At 39.1% G+C, this 23,460-nt stretch overlaps 2 protein-coding genes across 2 annotated transcripts in view; one reads left to right on the forward strand and one right to left on the reverse strand.

Moving 5' to 3' along the window:
- Positions 1 to 23,460, reverse strand: part of LOC121718035 (NACHT, LRR and PYD domains-containing protein 12-like) — a 1,225,568-nt gene that overhangs the window by 1,134,326 nt on the left and 67,782 nt on the right. Inside the window, exon 26 of the mRNA XM_042102784.1 lies at positions 10,397 to 10,409. Within this exon, the coding sequence (XP_041958718.1) occupies positions 10,397 to 10,409 (13 nt within the window). The remainder of the gene's footprint in view (positions 1 to 10,396; positions 10,410 to 23,460) is intronic.
- LOC121718038 (NACHT, LRR and PYD domains-containing protein 14-like) overlaps positions 1 to 23,460 on the forward strand; it is a 95,181-nt gene that overhangs the window by 51,536 nt on the left and 20,185 nt on the right. Inside the window, exons 9-10 of the mRNA XM_042102820.1 lie at positions 21,851 to 22,024; positions 22,520 to 22,693. Of these exons, the coding sequence (XP_041958754.1) occupies positions 21,851 to 22,024; positions 22,520 to 22,693 (348 nt within the window). The remainder of the gene's footprint in view (positions 1 to 21,850; positions 22,025 to 22,519; positions 22,694 to 23,460) is intronic.

Raw genomic sequence — 23,460 nt, forward strand, 5'->3', positions numbered from 1 at the left:
GAACAGTTGGTACAGTGAATATACTGACATATTAATCTTGAAAGAGGCATAACTTTTTGCATGTACTGTTTACTGATGGTTTTGCAGGTAAAGGACGCAAGCACTTGACCGTAATACACATTAATGACTCTGGTGAGTCTGAAATGCTCGATCCTCAAGAGACAACAAACTCTTATGTGGTTTTAAATATCAGTGGATGCTCTAAATATGGCTTGACTAAAAGACAGCCCAAGAAGAAATTTGACCCTATCAACTGCCAAGTGCTACTGTTCCTTCAGGAGTCAACACTGAATATCTTACTGTTGCCAAAAAATGTTGACATCTGTGAGGTATGTTACATACAAAATTGCACACAAGTCAGTTTGTTCAGTTATGATGGGATATGTTTAGTTTGATTTGGATGAGCTTCAAATGTCTGTTCTTGTATTCATATCCAGGTATATGAGAAAAGGAAGAAGATGAAGGACCCTGGTCAGGAGATGTATATTGAAACAAGTTCAAATTGTGAACTTATCCCTAAGAAAACATACTGCCTTTCCACTGATCCAGAAGAACATGAAGTAACTCCTTTGGTAAAAAAGAAACCATTACAGTTCAACCTATTTAAATTGACCTATCAATGTCCAAGTTTAGACTCTGACGCCATAAATTATCTTTTTTTTTTCTAGAGTGCTAAGTTCCTTGACTATGAGAACTATACCAATTATTTCCCAACCTTCCAAGTGTTCTTAGCCAGACTTGAGAGGGTGAAGTTAAGTCTGAAAGAAGGCACAAGAAGGCCTGTATGGAGCAACAATGTGAGGTTTCCAGGTGAGCAAACAGACATACAAGTGATGCCATATCAGTAAATGTATATCTAGACATGTATGCGGTATTATTTATGTAATGTACTTGTTATTTGTATCCATAGCTAGCCTGACAGGAGGAAGTCCATCAGGTAAATAGATGATTTTGTTTAAAATTCTGGCATTTCGTTTTATTGTCTTTATTCATCCGTGGAAATTGTTAGTAAAAGTATTAATATGGATCATAAAGCATCTTAAATCAGTGTGGTTTCTACTGCCCACTTTTGCATTCAGTCCAGGTTTGACAATTGACAAATGTTTCTTTACATTTAAGTATGTTGCGGGACATCTGTGGCCCTAATTTAAATGTTGGGCAAAGTGCAAATTCTAAACTAATCTACCTATAACTAGACAAAATCTATTTGCAAACTTAATACGCTTATGTCACACAGTCGCCATTTTCAATACTTTCTGCATGAAAACAAAGCTTTTGTTGTAGAAAGTTCCTGTGAGTGAATGGCGCAATAGCTTAATGCTGTGTATGTCTTACCAATGACAGAACTAAGAACTATTTTTTTTATCATTTCATTTATCATATCAGATACAGACATCCATCGACAGTGGATTGCCAAAATAAAGTGAGGTTTTTGTCCAAGCCATTAGGGTCGTTACAAAGCAGCTCAAATTGTAAGTGACCGTGTAAGTGTATGTAGTGTACAGCAGGTCTACCGCCAAAGCCTCTTTTTTGTGCATAAAATGTTCAAAATGGCCCTCACGTGACATAAGCGTATCCTGAGCACAAACTGTAGTGGGTCAGCTAAAAATGTCTCGCGCCACATGATGTTGTTCATAGACTGACTTTGCACTTTGCCCATAATTTAAATTGGGGCCCTTTCAGTATTTGTCAGTTGACTTCTCTACAATAACAGATTTCAATGTCTAAATGCCAAATTTTTCTTCCAGCGTCTTCTCCCTCAAGTCCCTACACCCCCCCAGGTCAGGATTTCCTCCACAAACACAAGGCAGAACTGGAGACTCGTCTAGGAACCCTGGGCAGGGTGCTCTCCACCTTGGAGACATGTGAAGTCCTGAGTTCCGAGGAGCGAGAGGAGGTGGAGGGTGAAAAGCTGAGGCCCAAGAGGAACCGAGTTCTGCTGGACATGCTGGGGAGGAAAGGGGGTCGGGCCCAAGAGGAGTTCTACAAGGTTCTCAAGAAATGTGACCGGTTCCTTGTGGAGGACCTGGAGGGACCATATGAACTGTAGACATGGGATTACTTTTATTTATTTATGTTGATTTTATCCAAAAAGGGACTTACGGTGACCCACTGCAGGCACCCCCCCCCCAACCCAAGTTTTTAAGTACTGTGTGTGCATCATACCATCCAGGGCCATGAATGCACAACCCAGGGAAACACACACATGTATTGAATTCATTTCTGTCAGTCACATTTGGGATTAAAGTGTCTGTTAATTGAAAGAATGCAAATTTACATATGTTATGTATATCCATACAGTAAGTACAGTACATGTATTAATCAGTCTATGTATTAATCCTCAGTACAGTCTATGTATTAATCCTCAACAATTGTTCAGGGAAAAGTTAGCGTTCCACAGCACTTTTATTTGTTGTCTTGAATGAATAAGACTAGAACTCTATTTTAGTCTTGACTTCCTGTATGTGTATTTAATATGTAACCTCTGGGAAACTTGAGGAGATTGTGTACCTCAATGAGTAAACACATATTTGTACACATTTGTACATGTTTTTGCACTTTTACCACATGCATAACTACAATATGTTTAGTAATTTCAGTTGGAATTGTCAGCTAAATGACTAAATGCATATATTTATCCTCAATTCTTTAAAAAGGAAAAGAGTCAGCATTTGCAGTAGTTTTATTTGTTGTGTTATTGGACACGGTGTCTAATGGTTGTGCTGAGACCTCAGGTTAGTTCTGTGCAGTGATTTACTGTATGTAGGGCCATCCGGGACCAGATTCCTAAACGTTTTTACACAGTGGAACGAGAGCTGAATCAGCTGAAATCTGTAAAATAGACACAATACCTGTTAAGGTGTACAACTTGACTATTAATATTTTATAATTGTAATCATGAATTTGTGCTGTACATGTTTTTACATTTTTATAGTTCCTTTTTCTATTTTCCTCTATTCTTGTGTAATTCATGTTTATAAAATACAGTATGTAACCTGTGAGTGAGGAGGTCACTGTAATCACTCTGAAGTTCTAGAAAGAACCTGAATAAAATATACCCGTCATGATGCTCATTGTAACAATTGTTGACTTTATCAATCATGCTATTATAATTGAGGACATTTTTCCTGTTGCCTTAATCTGGCTATAAATGTCTGTAAATAAATGATTTTGTTCAATTCTGTCATCCATCCATCCATGGGTGGGCTATGGAAATGTAACAGTACTGTATTAATAGGGATAATCATAAAGCAAGTTGTCATCTTACTGTAAAATCAGCATGGTTCCTAAGAGAGCTGGAGATTGAAAACCTACAAGAGTACTAGTGGACAGACTCAAAAGTGGTCCTTGGCTATGTGAACAATATTGATGCCAAAAGGATTCATACATTTGTAGCCAACCCGGATCCAGCGCATCAAATCCAGTACATCTCCTGACTCCACTACAACTTGCTGAATCAGTTCAATTTAAATAAAATCCCCATAATGATTGACCAGATGTGGTACACATTTAAAGGATAACTCCACCACATCTTGTACCACATCTGGTAAATCATTATAGGGACTATATTATCCTTATTTACCAGCTCTACTCCACTGTCCTTATTCAAGTAATTAGCCTACTATAATAATAAGACTGTCTTTGGCTGTTTTTGGGGGCATTTCTATTTCGATATGGAAATATCCCGCCGGAATTAAAAATGAAATGAAATACCCACATTTGGCATTTAACATTACTTAAGCATGAGTAATTAAAAATACATGTAATGTTTGGCATCCTGGTAATTATGGCCATATCAAAAATACAAAAGCTAATTTTGACTTTGACTTTGGCTTTTCCATGATACTGTGTGTCAAAATGAAAATTCCAGCAGAAAAGAAAATCTTAGACTTTTCCTTTTCCACTGTGTAATTTCATTTTCAAGTTAACTAACATCCACATAGCCTGTGTGTACCAACAGGCGGGGCTAGAACTACAGAAAAGCCTGCGAAAGAGTAGACCACTTGTAAAACATCACTCCTTTATGTCATGTGGTGTAGTGGTAGCCAAAACTACGTTTGGTCTGTTTGGGAATATTTCAGTTGTTAAATAATTATAGTGACTTTTTTATGTGTTTCTCTCTCTCTCTCTCTGGTTGACTTGACAATTTCAGCAACTGGTTTCTCTCTCTTTCTCTCTCTCATACACACACATACACTGTCATCAGATTTAGAGGAGGTGAAGAGAATGGATATCAATCAGTCTTCTCAGAGTGATTCTGTTTATTTTGTCTCTTTTAAAATCCCTTCTTCCTCCTCATTTTATAATATATTAGGCCTACTGAATCACATATTGTAGAATATCAAACACTGTCTTTATACTGTATTCTTAGAGTGATTCTATTTCTTTTCTCTCTTTAAAAATCCCTTCTTTTTTATAATACATAATTTAATCATATATTGTAGAATAGCTCTTTGTTTCTAACACCACCTCTCTGACTGGTGAACCAGGAGGCACCCGCACAAGGGCCGACCCAGGAGCAGGAGGCTTACGGAGGGAGCACTGGTGACGTGGACTCCATGTTACCATGAAAACACATTAATAAAGAAAGATCTGAAAACAAATGAATGAGTGAATTATTCAGTGAGTGCATAGGAATGAATCGATGGGTGCCTGTAAGTGAATGGAATGGAGGAGAATGTATGTAGCTTACACATATAGGCCTATATCTCTTTTTTCCGAGTAGCCTGAGTTGGAGGTGCAGTGTTCAATATGACATGACAAATTCTTCTTTAACAACTGGGCTACTAATATAAAGAGATGTTAGACCAAGACATTCCTGGTCACATCTGTATGGAAATTGGAACTCTACTTCCTTTTGGTGATTGGGAGTGGCTAAAGTAGGCCTACCATATTAGACTTGTGTCATTATTTCACACCAGGTCCCACCCTTTAGATTGACGGATATTTTTTATGCTACTGTTATTATTTTTCAAAACTAAAAACCGTCACAGATGCTGCGTCTCCGTCGGTGAAGTAAAGGTAAATTGCCTATACCTGTCACCGCTGTTACTGGATTATACGGTTTCTGAGATTCTGAGTTTCCAGGGCGGAGTTTAGCGTGAATATTTATGAACGGAGGATCTCGTGCGCGAGACGCGAGTGCCGACGCCCATTGCTGAAGCGTGAATGAAACGGAACTGAAAATGTTGTCAAAGAAAGTGGAAGACCACGGCGTTTTAACACGTTTTTGGATGTTGTCATGTGTTATTAATGGAAAGTATGACTATGTCGTGTTCGAGTATAGATGCAATTTGGCGTCAATCGTTATCGTTTGGCGTTATCTTGTGTTGCAGCCGGTCAAGCAAAACTGTGTCAGATTCACTTACCATTATAGCCCTGGCAGCAAATGTAATTTGCGGCCGCTAGGGCGCGTCTAGATTTCTAGGCTATTACCATTGGCGATTTTTACACAGTAGGCCTTGATGGTAGTCCTAGCCTAGCTAGGCTATTATGTTTTTATCGTTTTGATTGTAGCCTAGCCTCTGTAGTGATGTTAGCCCAGGCAGCAACATAGCCTACATCAGATTGACCAACTGTATAGCCTACAACACAAATGTCTGCAATATATAGCCCATGTTGCCTGTGTATGTCCTAACTCTGAACAATGGTATCCTGTCATTGCCCTCATGCACATGTGATATGTTATTCTGAGACATAATCTATAGGAATTGCTACACATAACTAAACACACAAAAAAGTTGTAAAAACAATTTATTGTATTAGTTATTTACAGCCAGGGCAAATAAACTGTCCTTCAGTGTCAAGCCAGTTTACACATTCAGTGGCCTGGCAGCAATCACATTTTATCTTCAAGACAAAAAACATTGAGTTATTACTGATGTCAAGCCAAAGTTAAACATTATCATACCAAAATACCCAGAGAGTATTGTGTGCAAGGATAAGGATATACAAAATAAAGTTTGGGTAATCAGCCTTGAAAGGGCAGAAATGGGGTGCCCTGTCTATCAGTTTATTCTTTTCAATGTTACATTGTAAGAGGGAGTCTGGCCAAGTTATCCTAATATTCTTAGGGAATAGAACATAAACAGCAGATTTGGTCGAGAATGTAAATTCATAGGCATATACATATAGAACAGCATGATATGAACCTGTCTGGCATCAAATACACGAGTGGAGTGGTGTGTTTTGGTGAGTGCTGGTGAATATATTTTCATCACAGCAGGCAACTAAGTAACTTGTCATCTTGACAATACACTACAATAAGAAAGCAATAATTCATATTATAATGAACATAAACATAATTCTGTTGTCTGTTTCTCTGTTCCTAACTAAACTTTCAAAGCGATAAGACCTGCTCAAAATGTCATTAACTCTATTAAGGGTGTATGGGCTTTCAAAATTATTTTGGAAACGTTATTTTAAGGTAAAAACTCTTCAGGGGTCCTTTATGCATCACATGACTCATTTGGGGTTTAAAGGGCCAGATTACTACTTCCTGTTATAATCAGCCCATACTGTATGTAGTCATTCACCTCAATCTGATTAACTTTACGTTATAGTTCCCCCCCCCCCCCCCCACATCATCCTCATTGAGCACATAGGTTCTTGTAAAGTACTACTTAATTGCATTTGTAACCATTACCTTTTGAATATACAGATTCTATATGACCATACCCCACATTAATAACATTAACCCATTCATCTTGTGTATCTGAAGGACTTATGTAAGTAGGCATCATCCATGTAAAGCTAGACAGTGTTTGTAAGGTAATAAAGCATATAGACTTAATGTAGTTATGACCTTTATGGATAAACATAACCAATATACTGTAAGTGCATGGCCCATATTGATGCCCTGCTTCCCTAATGGTACAATAACAACATGATTGTATAAAACAAGTTTTATTATTTCACAAGACTCCAAGATATCAGAATGTCCAATAAAGCATGCCTTAATGATCTGTTTTGGCAACAGAGGTAGCTGGGCATTGTAATGCAGCACAAGTAAATTTGTCAAACTAGGCTAACATGTTTGTGTAGGCAAGCATGCATGACCAAACCTCGAAACTCATTGGACATCACACACAAAAAAAACAGATGATGTACTGACACTTAAAAGACATCTACCATGATGTCCCACTGACATTACAACTTTAAGTGCTAAATAGCCCATTTAAACAGGGCTAAATTGACAATTTGATAGGCTGTTGTATGATAGCCTGCCTGTCTAGGCTACACAAGATCAAAACATATACGCCAAATTGCATAATCGTACACTTTCGGAGCACTTTGGGGCAGCCGTGGCCCACTGGTTAGCACTCTGGACTTGTAACCGGAGGTTACAGGTTCGAGCCCCGACCTTGGCCAAGGCACCTAACCCCTCACTGCTTCTCGAGCGCCGCCGTTGTAGCAGGCAGCTCACTGCGCCGATTAGTGTGTGCTTCACCTCACTGTGTGTACACTGTGTGCTGTTTGTGTTTCACTAGTTCACCGATTGGGTTAAATGCAGAGATCAAATTTCCCTCACGGGATCAAAAAAGTATATATACTTATATTTATACTTACTCGACCACTAGTGGTCGTCGAAATTGTCACGTTTTTCCACAATAACCCATATCAACATTCAAAAACGTGTTAAAATTGCTGTAGTCTTCTAGCTTCTTTACCAACATTTTCAGTTCCATTTGAGTCACGCTTCATGAATGCTCTCTAGGCGCGTGCGCACGACATCCTCCGTTTATAAATATTCACGCTAAACTCCACCTGACTCCACCCATGGAAACCCAGAATCTCAGAAACCGTATACTGGTAACACCGCCATTAAGCCTGCAATGGTGACGAGTTAGACGGTAAGTACCCTAGCTTAGCCATCGGCGTAAAAGTTATTTTGGCAAACTTTTACTACATCGTGGTAGCCAACAGTACGTCATACATAGCCTACCTAATACAGATCATTCGCATTAATGGTAAATAAGGCGTTGTGTGGAAACTTCGACATCTCTCGGCTCAATGTCAGGTTGGGTTGTACCTCCTAGCCTACCTCGCAGGGTAGGCGATCATGAGTCAATAGTTAATGGCTAATTTTACTCAAACTAATATAATTGTATTTCAAGCTACTGCTGTAGCTTAAACATCTTAAAACATAGGCTACACACAAGTTAAGAGATTGATGATGCGGAAAGGCGACTGCAAAGATAATAGACTTGGTTTCACTGTCGATTTGGGAACTCCGTAGCCTGGAAGTATCCAAACTCATTCACGAAGTGAAATTATAATTAAGGTGTGCCTGTGAGATTTTAGTGGCCTTAACCCAGTGAAAGTGAGGGGCGCAGAGACAAGGCTGGTGGGACGTAAATGACCTGGAAATGTAAACGCTACTGTAGGCCTATATGTGACTGCATAATGACAATCAAAAACCGCACGTTAAAATATGCTACTCGCAAGAATAATTCACTTTCAGATGCTGCACCATGATACATTTTCAAACTTAAATGATGATCTAAGTAAAAAGGCTATTTTAGAGCAGAATAGAAACTCAGAATGCCTATTTTAGAGATGGGTTTTATTGTAGTGTAAACCTTGATATCTTCGGGAAGATGTTCAGTATGTAGCCTACAAAGATTTCACGGGACAAACGAGTTCGAACTGAAAGCGATGTTTATTTATAACAAACAACCACGAGAAGCTTAACTTTTCCCCTTTTCCTTAGCTCCTTCCTCTCCAGCCCCGGTGTTACATGGCAACTGGCACCCATCGTAACTGGCTGCGTTTGATGATGTTTCACGAGTGATGACGTTTCTTTGACAGATGTGGCCGCTTGCAGATGTCACTTTCTGATGGAAACTGGAGACGAACAAATACAAATATGCATGACATATTTAAATGTCAAAATTGTCTGTAGCACGCTACATATACTGGACCATGAAATACCCAAATAATAACTCCACGTGGGTATTGAACCTGCTTCCTAAATGAAACCTCCTATATGATAACCATTCATCTACGTACTTGCGCCACAAACCAGCTGATAAGTTGTAGTGAAATTTACTTAACTTAGTCTATACAATTAGAAGAAGTCAGCTGATGATTGTAGCAAGTTAACACGACTGATGGTGTTGTCTTGCTACAGCAGTTGCCCAAGCCAGTAGGTCTTCAAAGTATCATGGTTAATATAGATAAGTTTTCAAACATTTCACTGACTGCTGGTCAGGCTCTCTGTGGCCACCTAGTATCTGTAGCCTAAATTGAGGAAGCGTTGCTGGTCTAAAAATAAATAAATAATAATAAAAAAACATGTGATGAGGAGGATTGAACCCATGTCGACTGCGTGAGAAAGCAATGTATAGGCATTAACCTGTTGCGCCACAGGAGAAGCACAAAGTATCAAAAAAACATCAAACCCATGTTTACATGTCAGCAACATTAACGTTAATAGCATATAAGCCTGAGTTTTGACTCTCCCTGTACGCAAAGTTTGTGTAAAATATGGACACGTTATAGACTTCTCCTGCCCATTGCAGTGTGCGTTTCAACGCCTGTGTTTCATGAACTGAATTCTTAAAAGAATAGGCTGGACAAAAGGATACACAATTAGGCAACACATTTTTATTTGATTTATTTGCTGACGTTCATGTGGCTCTACAGACACTTCAGGTAGGGGCGACCATCTAACCTCAGTGAAACGTTTGTAAAACTTAACCATGATACTTTGAAGGCCTACTAAATGGCTTGGGCAACGGTAGCATGATAACATGAACAGCTATGTTAACTTGTTACAATTATAATAACGTTAACTGACGTCTTTTAATCATACAACTGAAGTCAATTTCTGTAAGTAGTTCCGTCAGCTGGTTCGTGGCGCAAGTGGATAGACGCTATTACCATGAAGACAGGTCAATTTATTCGTGGTTCGATACCCATATGGAGTTAATTTATGCTATTTAGGTGTTTGTTTTACTGCATACAATTTTGACTTTTAAACATGTCATGCATATTTGTGTGCGTCTCTAGTATATCAGAAAGTGACAAATCTGCGGCCACATCTGTCAAAGACTCGTCATCAATCATGAAACGTCATCAACGCAGCCAGTTAACATGGGAGCCAGTTGCCATGTAACAACGGAAACCACGCTGGGCCTTATTAGTTCTCACTATATACTCCGTTCTTAGGGTGCATTTAAGGCACTTCGGAATGACAAGGACCGCCCCCGTGGCTACTTTGTTATTCCCACAGCAAGTGTTTATGTGCTTTGCCGTCGGAGTGTGTGACAAACACGGATGAACAAAGGTTAAAACATACACTCACTAATCCTAAATAAACAATTGTATTTGCTTAAAATATAGTGTAAGACGCTTGTGAATATGCAGCTTTCAAGTGACAAAAACGGCAAATTCCTAAGTTCACATTAAAACTGTTGGACATGAAAGGCCACATGGACTACAAACGAACTACAACGTGACGACAAAAGTGATGACGAGCCCCTAACTGGGCAACTCTGTTAGCAAAATTTAGCCCCAGTTTCCGACCTCTGACTCACACATTATGTGACGTGAATGACGCGGAATGATGATGTTTTGTCTCGGAAAAAGTTTTTTTCCGAAGCCCATGAACGGTTACAGTAGTTCTTCAAATGAATACGTGAACTTTGTTTATTCAAGACTGTGTAACAGATTGGCTGAAGTAAGCTATTCATGTTTAGGAAAATATCCTTTGACAGACATCAATAACCTCGATCAGTGAGAAACAGGTGTAACCAGCACACTTACTTTCCTATAATTTGCTGTGCAAACATAGTTCAGGGTCTTTGATGGCGAGTCCATAATGTGCGCTGGCTGCGTTTTGATGGGTGCAGTGTAAGGCTACAGTGCAAGCTTGGATTTAAAGATAGAAACAATGTCATCATAGCTTTCTAGGGTAATCTCAGCCGTGGCCTACTGGTTAGCACTTCGGACCTGTAACCGGAGGGTTGCCGGTTCGAACCCCAACCAGAAGGCACAGCTGAAGTGCCCTTGAGCAAGGCACGGTATCACTGCTCCCCGAGCGCCGCTGTTGTTGCAGGCAGCTCACTGCGCCGGGATTAGTGTGTGCTTCACCTCACTGTGTTTCAAAAAAAGTTGGGACGGGGACAAAAGTTGGACAAGTTGTGTACTGATGAAGACAACAAAAGGAGGAATATTTCACAGCTTAGGGTAACTGGCACCATGACAGGATACTATGCTATATGAATGTTATTCTGGTTGACTTTTAGTTTTGTTGCTACTGTGCATTAAAGGACAGGCCGATTAGGAATTCTGTCCATAATTGGTGGTTGGCTTAGAACCTTTTTTTTAGCACATTTAAAAAAATATTGTGATAATGATCATTTGATCACCTGATCATTTTGGTCAGTATGATTGTGGTGTTGTGGTTCACTTACATTGTGATCCCCCTACAGAATAAATCCATTAGGCTACTTACTGCCTCTTTCTCAGCATGCTGCTGATCCACTTCAGCATGCTGCTGATGCAGGGCAGGCAGCGTTTCAACTGAAATATCATTATTCATGTAGATGTTAAATATCAGCATCTGCGGAAGGATACAAAATGGCAAACTGGCCATTGACAGTAGCAGATTGGTAATTAGGAGAATCAGGAGCACTTCCAGTCGGCCTTTAAAGTTTTGCGGCCATGCTGATTTCTGTGAAGGGAATGATATTTTGCTGCACTCTCCAGCAGCCTGGAGTGTGCGGTCATAGTCCCTCCCTCTCTAGGGCCATTCCCCACAGCCCTGGTAATACCGTGGTAACAACTATGATGACATGACATGCAGGTTATGAGACGCATATGAGATGGGTAGCCTTCAGACTATTAGAGATTTTAGATGAACGACCGCAACATGTTTTAAGTCATCCCCGGATTTCCCCCCTGAAATAGGAATCAGGCCAAATAGGCTCATACTCCCATCAGTCTGTCGCTGGAGTTTAAAATCACTCTACCCCTGGTCATTGACAATTCTTACATATCTATAGGTTTCCAATGCTATTCGTGTGTTGAAGTGAGCATCTGACAAATATTTTTTCGCCATATAAGGTTAAACATTTGTACACAATATGTGTTGTAGTGATTATTATCATTCCTTGTGTTGAGTAAGATTGGCTAAGTAAATTGATATGCATCATGTGAAATTAGCCTACCATTCAGAAAAACAAGGGGTAACTTGTGCTGTTGAATGGTAGGCCTATGCAATCAATGTTATATCATGATCACAAAAATAGCATGACATATAAATGCTGATTGAAGATGATGTCAAATCATGGTTTAAGTATACTTAAATTAAAATAACAATTACAATAGTAGTAGTAGTAGTAGTAGTAATACTACTACTACTACTACTACTAATAATAATAATAATAACAATAATGATAATACATTCTTACATCATAAACAATATTTTGGTATTTATCACTACTGTATTTCTATCAATGAAATGCCTACAGCTTTGGGGAACTATGACAGAATGGAGTGTCATGACAGAAGGGAGTCTCCCTATAGAGACTACAGATGAGGCCCATACTTCCTCTGTTAAAGCCCCCCCAAAGAGGAAAGACGAAAGTACTATGTATAGACCGTGGAAAGTAGCATGTGAAACTGCAAGGTAAGAATTCTGTTTTGATCAGACATATTTACCAGCTTGGACATACAACTTTGAATTTAAATTTTGTAACTTTTCGTTACAGAAGATACCAATTGCACTCTGCAAGATTAAAGATAGTGTTGTACTATTAAATGTGTGAAATGAAATGGCAATGTAACCAATGTAATGAAACTACTAACTACTAAGAATACTATGTATTCTTTCTCTCCAGTAAACCAAAACTGCAAGCTTACAAAAGGAAGGCCACCTCGACTGTAGGGTTTCATCGACAGTCTTTCAGGAGGAAAGTACTGTTGGAATGTACTGTAATCCATGAATTACGATTTTTGACACACATGTAGATCTCCATTTCTCGAGTTCACCAAGTACTGCTAAAGCATCCAGGCAGCTACAGTGCTACACTGGGGGCATGAACATGGGGGCTCATGAAGTGTGTAACACTGTAGTTGCCTGGAAGCTCTAACGGTTGTTGCAGCCACTCAAGCTAGGTAAAAACGGTTGTTTTTGGGGGGGTTTCGTACAGACAGTACTCGTTGACCTTGAGAAATGGAGATCTATGTCTATAAAATCACCTGAATTCTCCTTTAATATACATTCACACATTCATGCATGCTTGCCCTCTTAACCCTTAAAGGAGTACCGTCACACTGGTGTGACGGGAATGTTGAGAAATGAACGTTCTAAAGAATATCTGGGTTCATTGAATTCAACATAGAATTTTAGAACCTTCAATTGTTGCGGAACTTAGAATGTTCAAAAACCTACACCTTTAAGGGTTAAAAAACGTATTCCTGACCCGCCCTCAATAATAGTGTAATCCTTTGTGTTTAAAGTAGCATGCCATGTCTACCATCTGGAGATTGTAGATTTAATTTAAAATTGGAGATTCAATTTAATGCTGGATGACATGGGGGGGCCAGCTTCACGGCGGTACACATCAGTTATGTATGATGAATGAGCCTCCATGAGCAGCAACGAGTAACGGAATTGTGCTGTCCCTCTGCCTTGTCTGTGCCTTCCTTGCTCTGTACTAAAGTTTGTTAGTTGTGCAAAAGACAGACACAGCTTTTCTGCTGCTGCACAGTCGCCCAAGAGCTTTAGGGTTAGGGCACCCCCAAGAGGTGCTCAAGGGCACCTCATCCGTGGATGTGGGAGAACGCTGTTCAATCACTCCCCTCACCCAATTTTTCCTACCAATCAGGGATCGAACCAGCCACCCTTCGGTCACAAGTCTGATTCCCTAACAGACAGACAGATAGATAGATAGATAGATAGATAGATAGATAGATAGATAGATAGATAGATACTGTTTTGATCCCCAAAGGGAAATTCAAGTAGGCCACGGATTAGTGTTAATTTCGTCAGACGAGACGAGAGGAAATATGTTCGTCAACGACCTTTTTTTTAATGACTAAGACGAGACGATGACGAGACGGCAGTATTGTCCTGAAACACTGACTAAGACTATCTTAAGATGCATTATTGTTGACGAAAAAAGACGAGACTAAAATGTTTTGCATGAAATAAAAACTAAGATAAAATCTCTCTTCATTTTCGTCTACAAAATGAGAAGACAGAATATCTAGCTGTTACGTTTTCAAAATATTCCGAATGAGTTCAAACGCAACAGCTTTCCTGTAGGCTAGTCTATGTGCTGTTGCTGCAACCCTGTGGCTGCAACACGAAACTACATGGAACAAGAACACTGGAGATTTCTGCCAGAGTTAGCAAACTAATTACCTAAGCTTTATGCCACAATGCTACATACCCAGAAGTTGAAGCTTCTCTCATACAAATTAACATCCACCAGAATGTCCATACGAAAATGTTCATCATGTAATGTCAACTATTTAACTAGTTAGACTGATGATGCAAAGTTTGCTAGCAAGTAAGCTAATATGGAAAGTTCGCTAGCAAGTTAGCTATGGCTAAGATGGAGAGTCTGTTTGGGGAATGTGTTGTGTTTGGGCGCATATCGCCATCTAGCGAGACGGAGTAAAACATTAATACTTTGGACTACGACAGTGTTTCTCAAACTTTTTCAGTTTCAGGACCACTTAACTAACCCTAGCTAAAAAAAAAAGATTAGACCTACTTCAACAGTAGCCTATAATTAGTCTACATTATAGGCCTACTCACTGAACCACCTTGCTTATTGTCTTTGCACTTTGCTTACTGTGTGGATTCATACTGTATGATTTAAACTGGCATATCTTACATAGACAGTGTTGCAGAACTGTTTTTACATACAAGTTGGTTCAATATTGCAAACAACTCATCTATATTATATTTTACCACGTCTGCTCGCGGACCACTTGGGATAGCTTACAGACCACCAGTGATTCCCGGACCACACTTTGAGAAACACTGGTCTACGAGTATGACAGTGGTCCAGTCAAATCTTTTACTGTCTATGGTCAAATCCCAGCCGAGCTATAACTGTAACTGACTGACAAAAAATCAGAATGAGTAATTATAACAGACGAGTAGCCCTGTGGACACACAATATTGTTGGAAAACTGAGATGTGTGAAACACTATTTGACTCAAATGGTAATCAGAAATAATTTGTTATAAAAAAAAGACTAAAATGTGTTGACTAAAACTGACTAAGACTAAGATACCTTTAGTTTTCTTTTGACTAAAACTAGACTAAAATGACGAGACTTTTAGTCGACTAAAACTTGACTAACAAAAATGATATTTGAATGACTAAATATGACAAAGACTAAAAAGCACATTTCGTCACAAGACTAAGACTAAGACTAAATTAAAAATAGGTGACAAAATTAACACTACCACGGATGCCCCCAGTAGTAGTAGACTCTCAGATAAAGCTTATTTATGGAATAAAGGGACACAAATGAGTTTGATAAATCAGCAATGCAGTGGTTCCGTCATACACTAAGGGGGATGGTGAGTGATTTAATGGAACACTCAGATATACCGTGGTAATATCAAATATTATAAATGAGGCACCTGCCAGATATGCTGGCTTTGCTGGGCTACCGCACCCACAAGATGAACTCTCCCTCACAATATATTTGTCATTAGATTAAATGCAATTAGCATTTCAGTTTGCCCTATTTAAGGCATAATAAGTCGTGTTTGTTTGTGTTTATTTTTATGTTCACATTTATTAGCAGACACTTTTGTGCAAAAAACTTACATTATATTTTAATTTCATTTTTGTTTGGGGGCTGCCCCTCTGTTAGTGGTTGTGAGGAGATGATTGCTGTATGTGACTAAAATATTATGGGCTTGACATTGTGTAAAATCCCTGACTGCACCTTTAATGTTTTGAAGATGTCTAACTACTTACTGTATACTAATTTATTATGTTGTTGACTCAGGGGATGCAACATTTGTGGCCAGAGTCAGAAGGATCCTGTGCGCATCCTATGTGGACATGTTTTCTGCAGGCAGTGCATTCTCCTACACCTGGAAACGCAGAGTGCAATTGGAGAGTACACCTGTCCTAGCTGCAGACGTAGATATTCAACACGTCCAGCATTGCAACCATACTCAACAACACAGAAACAACTGCAAAAAAAACAGAAGTACCAGCATGGCTATTTGCCTTGGCTACTCACAGAGAAGGGTGAGAAAAAAGAAAATATCTATTTTTTATTATGTTTGTTTTTCCAAACTGATTTTGGTTACTGCCTCAAAGTTATGAAACTGATCTAAAAGCTCATTAAAGGAATTCTAGCATTTTTAAACCTGGGACCCTTTGATGGAAAGATCATTTTCAACTCCAGAAAACTTTGATTATTTCCCAAAACCTTATTCATTCTCTCTTAAGGATTTTTTCTTAGGAACCAGAAAACGCAAAAACGTGTTTTTATTTAAATACAAAATGACAGTGGTTACTTCCACCATCTTGTGAGGAGGAAGTCCATAAAAGTCGATTAGCGAATGCTGTGCAATCTATTCTTAATCGATGTAAAAGGAGGAGAGTTTGACTAGTACGGGACTTTTTCCTCGCAAGATGGTGGTGACTGGAATAGTATAGTAATGTAATGCATTGGCCACAAAAAGTTTGCCACAAAATGTGCATAGAGGAGACTGGTGCACCTAAATAACCTTTAGCAGTATTGGGTTTAGATGGTTATTATGTACGCCCCAACCAGGAGGATCACAAAGAGCTTTATGGTAATTATGCAATAGCCTACTATTTGTATGAAATCATGTCCAGGGGGAAGGGTGTGACAGTTGTGTAAAATACAAATTGTCTGCAAATGTATGGGAAGTCAAGTAGCAAAAAAATCCCATTTTCCAGGCCTGGAGAAATCATGGATTTCAGTAAATTCATTGAAAGTTTTGAAAAAGTCATGAAATTTTATTTTTCATACCTAGGACCAGGCGAAGCTAGACCCCTTTTACTGGGGCACGTGCCGAACTGCGGTGGCCCCGTAAAATCTCAGGTTCAATGTAACCTGTTGCCAATTATAAATATCGCCAATAGCAGAAGAGGTGGGCCATGAAGAACGACAATAAGAGCAAATCTGACATTTTGTTTGATGATTTACACATAATTGCAGATAGTGATATAACATGGCTGTGAGAAACTGAACTTTATCGTTCTCACTACCTCATCCGCGTTGCCCTGCAAGCGCAGACACGAGAGAAAGAGACTCATTTGTTCGCACACACACACACACACACAGTTCCCCACTGCGTCCCTCTTTGAATGTAAAATGTTTTGTTTGTGATGTTAAGTGTTGTTGCATGTTCGGTGGGCTTTGGGTTATACAAGAGATGTACGGGGGTTTTTATTGTTGGTGTCGGGTGTTTGCCGCCGGTTTGGCGTTCGTTCACGCTGTAAACCAATTGTTTGGTTTGCGGCGATTCCGCTCATTCATTCATTCACTCATTACAACGTCATTACCAACTTCATTCTTGTCAATAACAATTACATAGTGTGGTACCCACTAGCTTGTCATCCATTTGCCATGTCATATCGTCTGTATAGGGCCCATAATCTGGTTAACGCATACATCTACTCACAACACTTTCTGACGCTCCGACCTCTGTCACTGTCCCATTGCGGAAGCGCGCTCCGCGCCGGGACGGGTTATTTTAAAACATTCTGCAGGGGTAGGGAGCAGGGCATTATGCTACAGGGGTGTTTAGGATATTCTTTTGGTTGTTTTGTTTCTTTATGCCTTGTGGTTAGGTACATATTTATAACAGACATATGTTTTGTTCATTATATACTTTTCGGTTGTTTTCTATATCATTGTTATGTTGATTTGTTATGTATTAGTGAGCCCTATTCTGAGTACTTCCCTAGCTCAATGGTGTGCCTCAATTATCCCCATTTGACAGTAATAGCTGGGGCTATTTAATGGGGTAGCTCAGTTCCCAAAGGGTGCGTAGTAGGTGAAGGACTCTCCTGTTGTGAGGCAGAGTAAGTTATGTGTTATGCTGATACTTTGGACTATGCATTGTTTGTGCTATCTTTGTTTGTTTTTGGTAGGGAAAAGTATTTTGTTTATTAGTATTGCTATTTTTGAATATGGTGAAAAAATAAATAATTGAAATTAACAGAAGCTACATCCAACCTCTCCTGCAAGTGCCGTTTTCTCCATCTCCACCTAAAACTCACAATCCAACACGTGGGGTGACCGCCCGGTCGCTCACAATGGCTTACTAGACCCCATTTGTCAAGACACATATTCATAAATGATTATACCTCAATCTCAAAAGAATTGCTGTGTAAGATTGTTCATTTTAAATCACTGTATGTCAGAGCATCACTTTTTAATTATGTGCATGGCTTAGGATTTAAAATGATTGCTAGAACATGGAATTTCATAACTAAAGTAATAGCCTATGTTTTTAAAATAATCCCTGGCAAATGCATTGCACATAAGGCAAGTAATTATTTACAGAGTCTCTAATATAACAGACTGTAATCGATTGATTCACTCATGATGACAGTAAACAAAAAATGCAACACTGCCAACTAACAGTGATTGATGATGCTTAATGTTAATGTATTAAAAAGAATCAATGGACTTAAGTTGGGAACAATGGGAATACATTCTGTGTCACCATGTTGCAGATAGGACCTTTCAAAATGTGCATTAGAGATATTGTAATAAAATGATCTTATAAGATTACTGTATCAGGTAAATACTCTGCTCATAGTTGTGAAATAATACGTTTTTATTCATAATGTCAATGTTGTATTCATAATGTCACCCAACAGCTGTATCTGTGACTGCAGTGAAGTCTTTAAATCTTTAAATCCCACATGACAGCCATGTTGTGGATCCACTTGTGTGGCATCAACATAAATTGCACAATAACATAACAGTTATTATAACCTAATATGTATAGCTTTTAATGTAGTTTAATTCACGTTTATAGTTTAATTTTATATTTTCTTTATGGTCAGAGACTATGAAAGGTCATCATTCCATCTGGACGGAAACATAAATATAAAGATAGATAATTCACTTACTCTGGCAATGAGAAGGCACAAACATGCACTATCATCACCTAAATAATGTAGATAGATTCCTATTTTTTTCCTTTCTTTTCAAATTGGGTAACTAATAAGTGCATGTTTACAGTATCTGAAGCAGGCATGTGATTACCATATTTAAGTAATATTGCAGAAATGTTACGAAACCTGAGATAATAGACATTTCTCAACATTGCAGAATATTCACTCTCTGTATCCTGTGTTTTGTTTATTCAATAGAGGATGATGGGTTCCTGAAGTTTCACAAAGCCAGTCTGAAGAGGAGGGTTGAGCAGTGTGGTGAAAGCATAACAAAAGCTGCATGTCAGACCAATCACAGGATCATCAGACACGATACTACAGAAGATGGAGCCTGGTTTGAAATGGATGAAAAGAAACTCACTTCAGTCTGCTGCAATGACATCTTTAAGGCATTTAATGTTAGCAGACAGTATAGAGGGCAGAGGAAAATTATAAGAACATTGATGACCCAGGGCGCAGCTGGCATTGGAAAAACATCATCTGTGCACAAGTTCATTCTTGACTGGGCTGATGGAAAAGAAAGCCAGGATGTAGATTTTGTGTTCATGTTTCCATTTTGGAAACTGAATCTAGTCAAGGACATCTGCTGTAGTATGCACAAGCTGCTGCTTAATTTCCACCCAGAGCTTGACAATTTAGCAGAAACAGATATAAAGAGATTTGATGACTCCAAAATTGTTGTGATCTTTGATGGTCTGGATGAAAGCCAACTTCATTTGGATTTCCAAAGTAACCCAATGCTGTGTGACATTTTAGAAATATCATCTGTTGATACACTAATAACAAATATCATCAAAGGCAATTTGCTTCCTTTTGCAAATGTGTGGATAACCTCACGTGGATCATCAACCAACCAAGTTCCCTCTTGGTATATCAACCTAGTGACAGAAATTCTTCCCCTCTCTGACTCACAGATGGAGGAGTGTGTCAAAGAGAGTCTAAATGATGTCACAGACGCAAGTTGCATCTTGCATCAAATCAAGTTGTCAAGAAGCCTCCATGCCATGTGTCACATCCCAGCCTTGTGTTCAATAGCAGTCAGTGTTGTTAAGAATATGCTTGAACAGGGGGAAAGCAGGATGATGCAAACCTGCACTGAATTGTACTCACATTTCTTTATTAGTCAGATAAACACAGAGGCTGAGGCCAAGAGCAGTTCTGTGCAAGATGAGGGTGAGAAAATGGTCGATGAGAAGCCCCAAAGAACAAAAATGGAAATTATGTTGAGATTTTCAGAACTAGCGTTGAGACAGTTAATGAAAAACAGTTTCACATTTTCTGAACAGGATTTGAGAGACTGTGAAATTGATATATCAGAGACTGCATCAATTTTCAGGATTTTCACAGAGATCCATCAAGACAAGTCTGAGTTCTTTCAGGACAATGTTTTCCGCCTTAAGCATATGGGCATTCAGGAGTTTCTGGCTGCATTCTGCGTCTTTTATGCCTTCAACAACAAAAACATGGACGTCCTAAAGCATTTATTGGAGGGCAAGTTCAGCATACAGCCTGACGATGTTTCCCTGGATACTCTGCTGAGAAGTGCTGTGAATAAAATGTTGGAGAGGAAGAATGGACACCAATACTTTCTGCGTTTTCTCCATGGAATGTCTCTGGAGTCCAGTCAGATGCTTTTGCAAAGTGTATTGACAGATTCTTGCAACGGCTCAGGGACAACTGAAAGCACACTGAAATACATAAAAGATTTGGGTAAACAGGCAGATGTCTCTATGGACAGATGTATTGATCTTCTCCACTGTCAGATTGAAATGCGAGATCCCAGTGTGATTGATGACATTGAAAGCCTCATGAGATCACAGAGAGAATTTTCACTCTCTCATTGGTCAGAGGTTAGCACCTTAATTCAGATGTCAGGAGAGATTCTGGGTGAATTTAACCTACAGAAGTGTCACCGTTCAGAACGCAAAACAGTACTAAGCATGTTTGTGAGCTGCTGTAGAAAGGCCCAGTGAGTGTCACATTCTATATTCATTTTTATTTTAAGGGAATGATATACTTTGACGGCCATGTTTATAGTCATGAAGGTGGAGGGGTTCACACTCTGAAAGACTGAAAGAAACTCCTCATCTGAACGCAACATTATCCTATTATCCTTCTACCACCATGTTTATAGTCAAGTAATTGCATCAGGCCATCCCGATTCTAAAACATTGGGACATAAAACGCAATTAAAAACAGAATGTGATTATCTGCAAATCTTGTAAATCCATATTTAGCTATGAAAAGGACATACTGTAGACACAAATCAAATGTTGAAAATGGACAATTTGACAATTTAATTGTGAGCAATTGTCACCAATATGGGCAGGTGCAACTAAAGGTTGGAAAAGTTGTGTAATGATAAAGACTAAAAAAAGCAAATATAAGAGAAAATATGATTAAGAAGACTGTTGAGCAAATGAAATCCTATATCAGGCAACAATGGGAAATCCATTTCATTCTCAAAAAATTAGCAACTGGTCTTTTCAGTTCCCAAACATTTACAGAATGTTGTTAAATGACGAGGGGAAGGCAGTGGAAAACATGCCCCTGACCCAACTTTTTTGGACATGGTGGACATGAGTGGAAATCACCTGGCAGAAAAATATTTGCTATGATTGATGCTCTAGCTGCAGTTCATGTCTGTAATTACCTCTGATAGTGCACCCTCACAAACTAATCCTCTGTTGCTTTCAGAATATCAAACTGTGACCTCTCTGCGGATTCCTGTGTAATGGTGGCCTCAGCTCTCCAGCAGCCACACAGTGCTCTGAGAGAGCTGGACATGAGTGGAAATAACCTGGGGACCTCTGGGGTTGAACAGCTGTGCTCTGGACTCAAAAGTCCAAACTGTAAACTAGAAATACTGAGGTCAGTAATGCATGGTGTCTCTTAGATTGTGTAAACAAAATCAGTAGAGCACTAATGATTGTAGAGGTAATTTCAACAGGATTGGTAGCACTCATGAATTTTGAATTCTTCAAACATAAGCTTTTAATTTTTTAAGCAGAAATGTGAACATTTTTGGAAAGTAAAGCACCAATTGTAGCATTAAATCCAATTAAATCCAATTAGCTGGGATTTGTCAGTAGTTGTTTTAGGGATGTTACCATTCTCTTAATCATCTCTCTTATCTAATTTTAATCACGTGAAGATGGGGCAACAAGGAAGTTTAAACATATCTAGACTGTTCTGATGTGGTTCAAACAACATTTGTTTCAAGGAAACATGAAATGAAAAAAGAAATATGATTGTTGACATATTACTTACAAAAACATCTGCCACCATTTATGTTGTTGTTGCAGTTCATGTCTGTAATTACCTCTGATAGTGCACCCTCACAAACTAATCCTCTGTTGTTTTCAGAATATCAAACTGTTTCCTCGATGAGGATTCGTGTGTAATTGTGGCCTCAGCTCTCCAGAATCCACACTGTGCTCTGAGAGAGCTGGACATGAGTGGAAATCACCTGAGGGACTCCGGGGTTAAAAAGCTTTGCTCTGGACTCAAAAGTCCAAACTGTAAACTACAAATCCTGAGGTAATGCATGGTTTCTCTTACATTGTGCGAACAAATCAGCACTAGTAGAATAATTTTGTAGGGGATGTCAACAGGATTGGTAGCACCCCTAAGTAATAAATTCTTAAACTTTATGTTTTTGACACAGAAGTGTAAAAATGAATGCACCAATTGCATCATTATACACAGTACAATACACTGAGTTATATGTGTCAGTAGTTATTATAGGAATTCTTTTCACCAAACACATGAATATGAGGCAGGGTTCTCAAGTTTTGAGCTCCGCTTGGAGTGAGATTTTCTTGGGGGGGGGGGCACTCACTCACTCACTAAAAAGTTTGGCTTGTGTGCTAAATCGTGTGCTCATTCAATGAGTGTAGAATTGAATAAAGTAAGTGCACTATTTACTAAGATGAGTGCACCATGTACTATAATAAGTGCGTAAAACTTGTACATATAGAAAAAGGTGTGCACACATGTACGGATTATCAGCCAGTAGGCACAGATGTGAAAAGGGCCCCCCTGGCCACTTCAAAAGGTTGGTAACTCAGCTTAGTTAGGGTGGTCTGGGGGCATGCTCCCCCAGAAGACATTTTTAAAAAATAACCCCTTAAATATAGGGCTGTATTTTGGGCACCAGCATATGGCGTAAAACTCGTTTTTCACCCGCGGAAAGTTTAATTTGCTATTTTGCACGTTTATTTTTTAAACATTGCGCCCAGGGGTGTGGCAATTAACAACCTAGGGAGGGGCCTGGCGCGTTGTCTAAAAATCGCTATCATACACCA

This window comes from Alosa sapidissima, chromosome 9 (assembly GCF_018492685.1).
Source record: "Alosa sapidissima isolate fAloSap1 chromosome 9, fAloSap1.pri, whole genome shotgun sequence".
Taxonomy (NCBI): Eukaryota; Metazoa; Chordata; class Actinopteri; order Clupeiformes; family Clupeidae; genus Alosa; species Alosa sapidissima.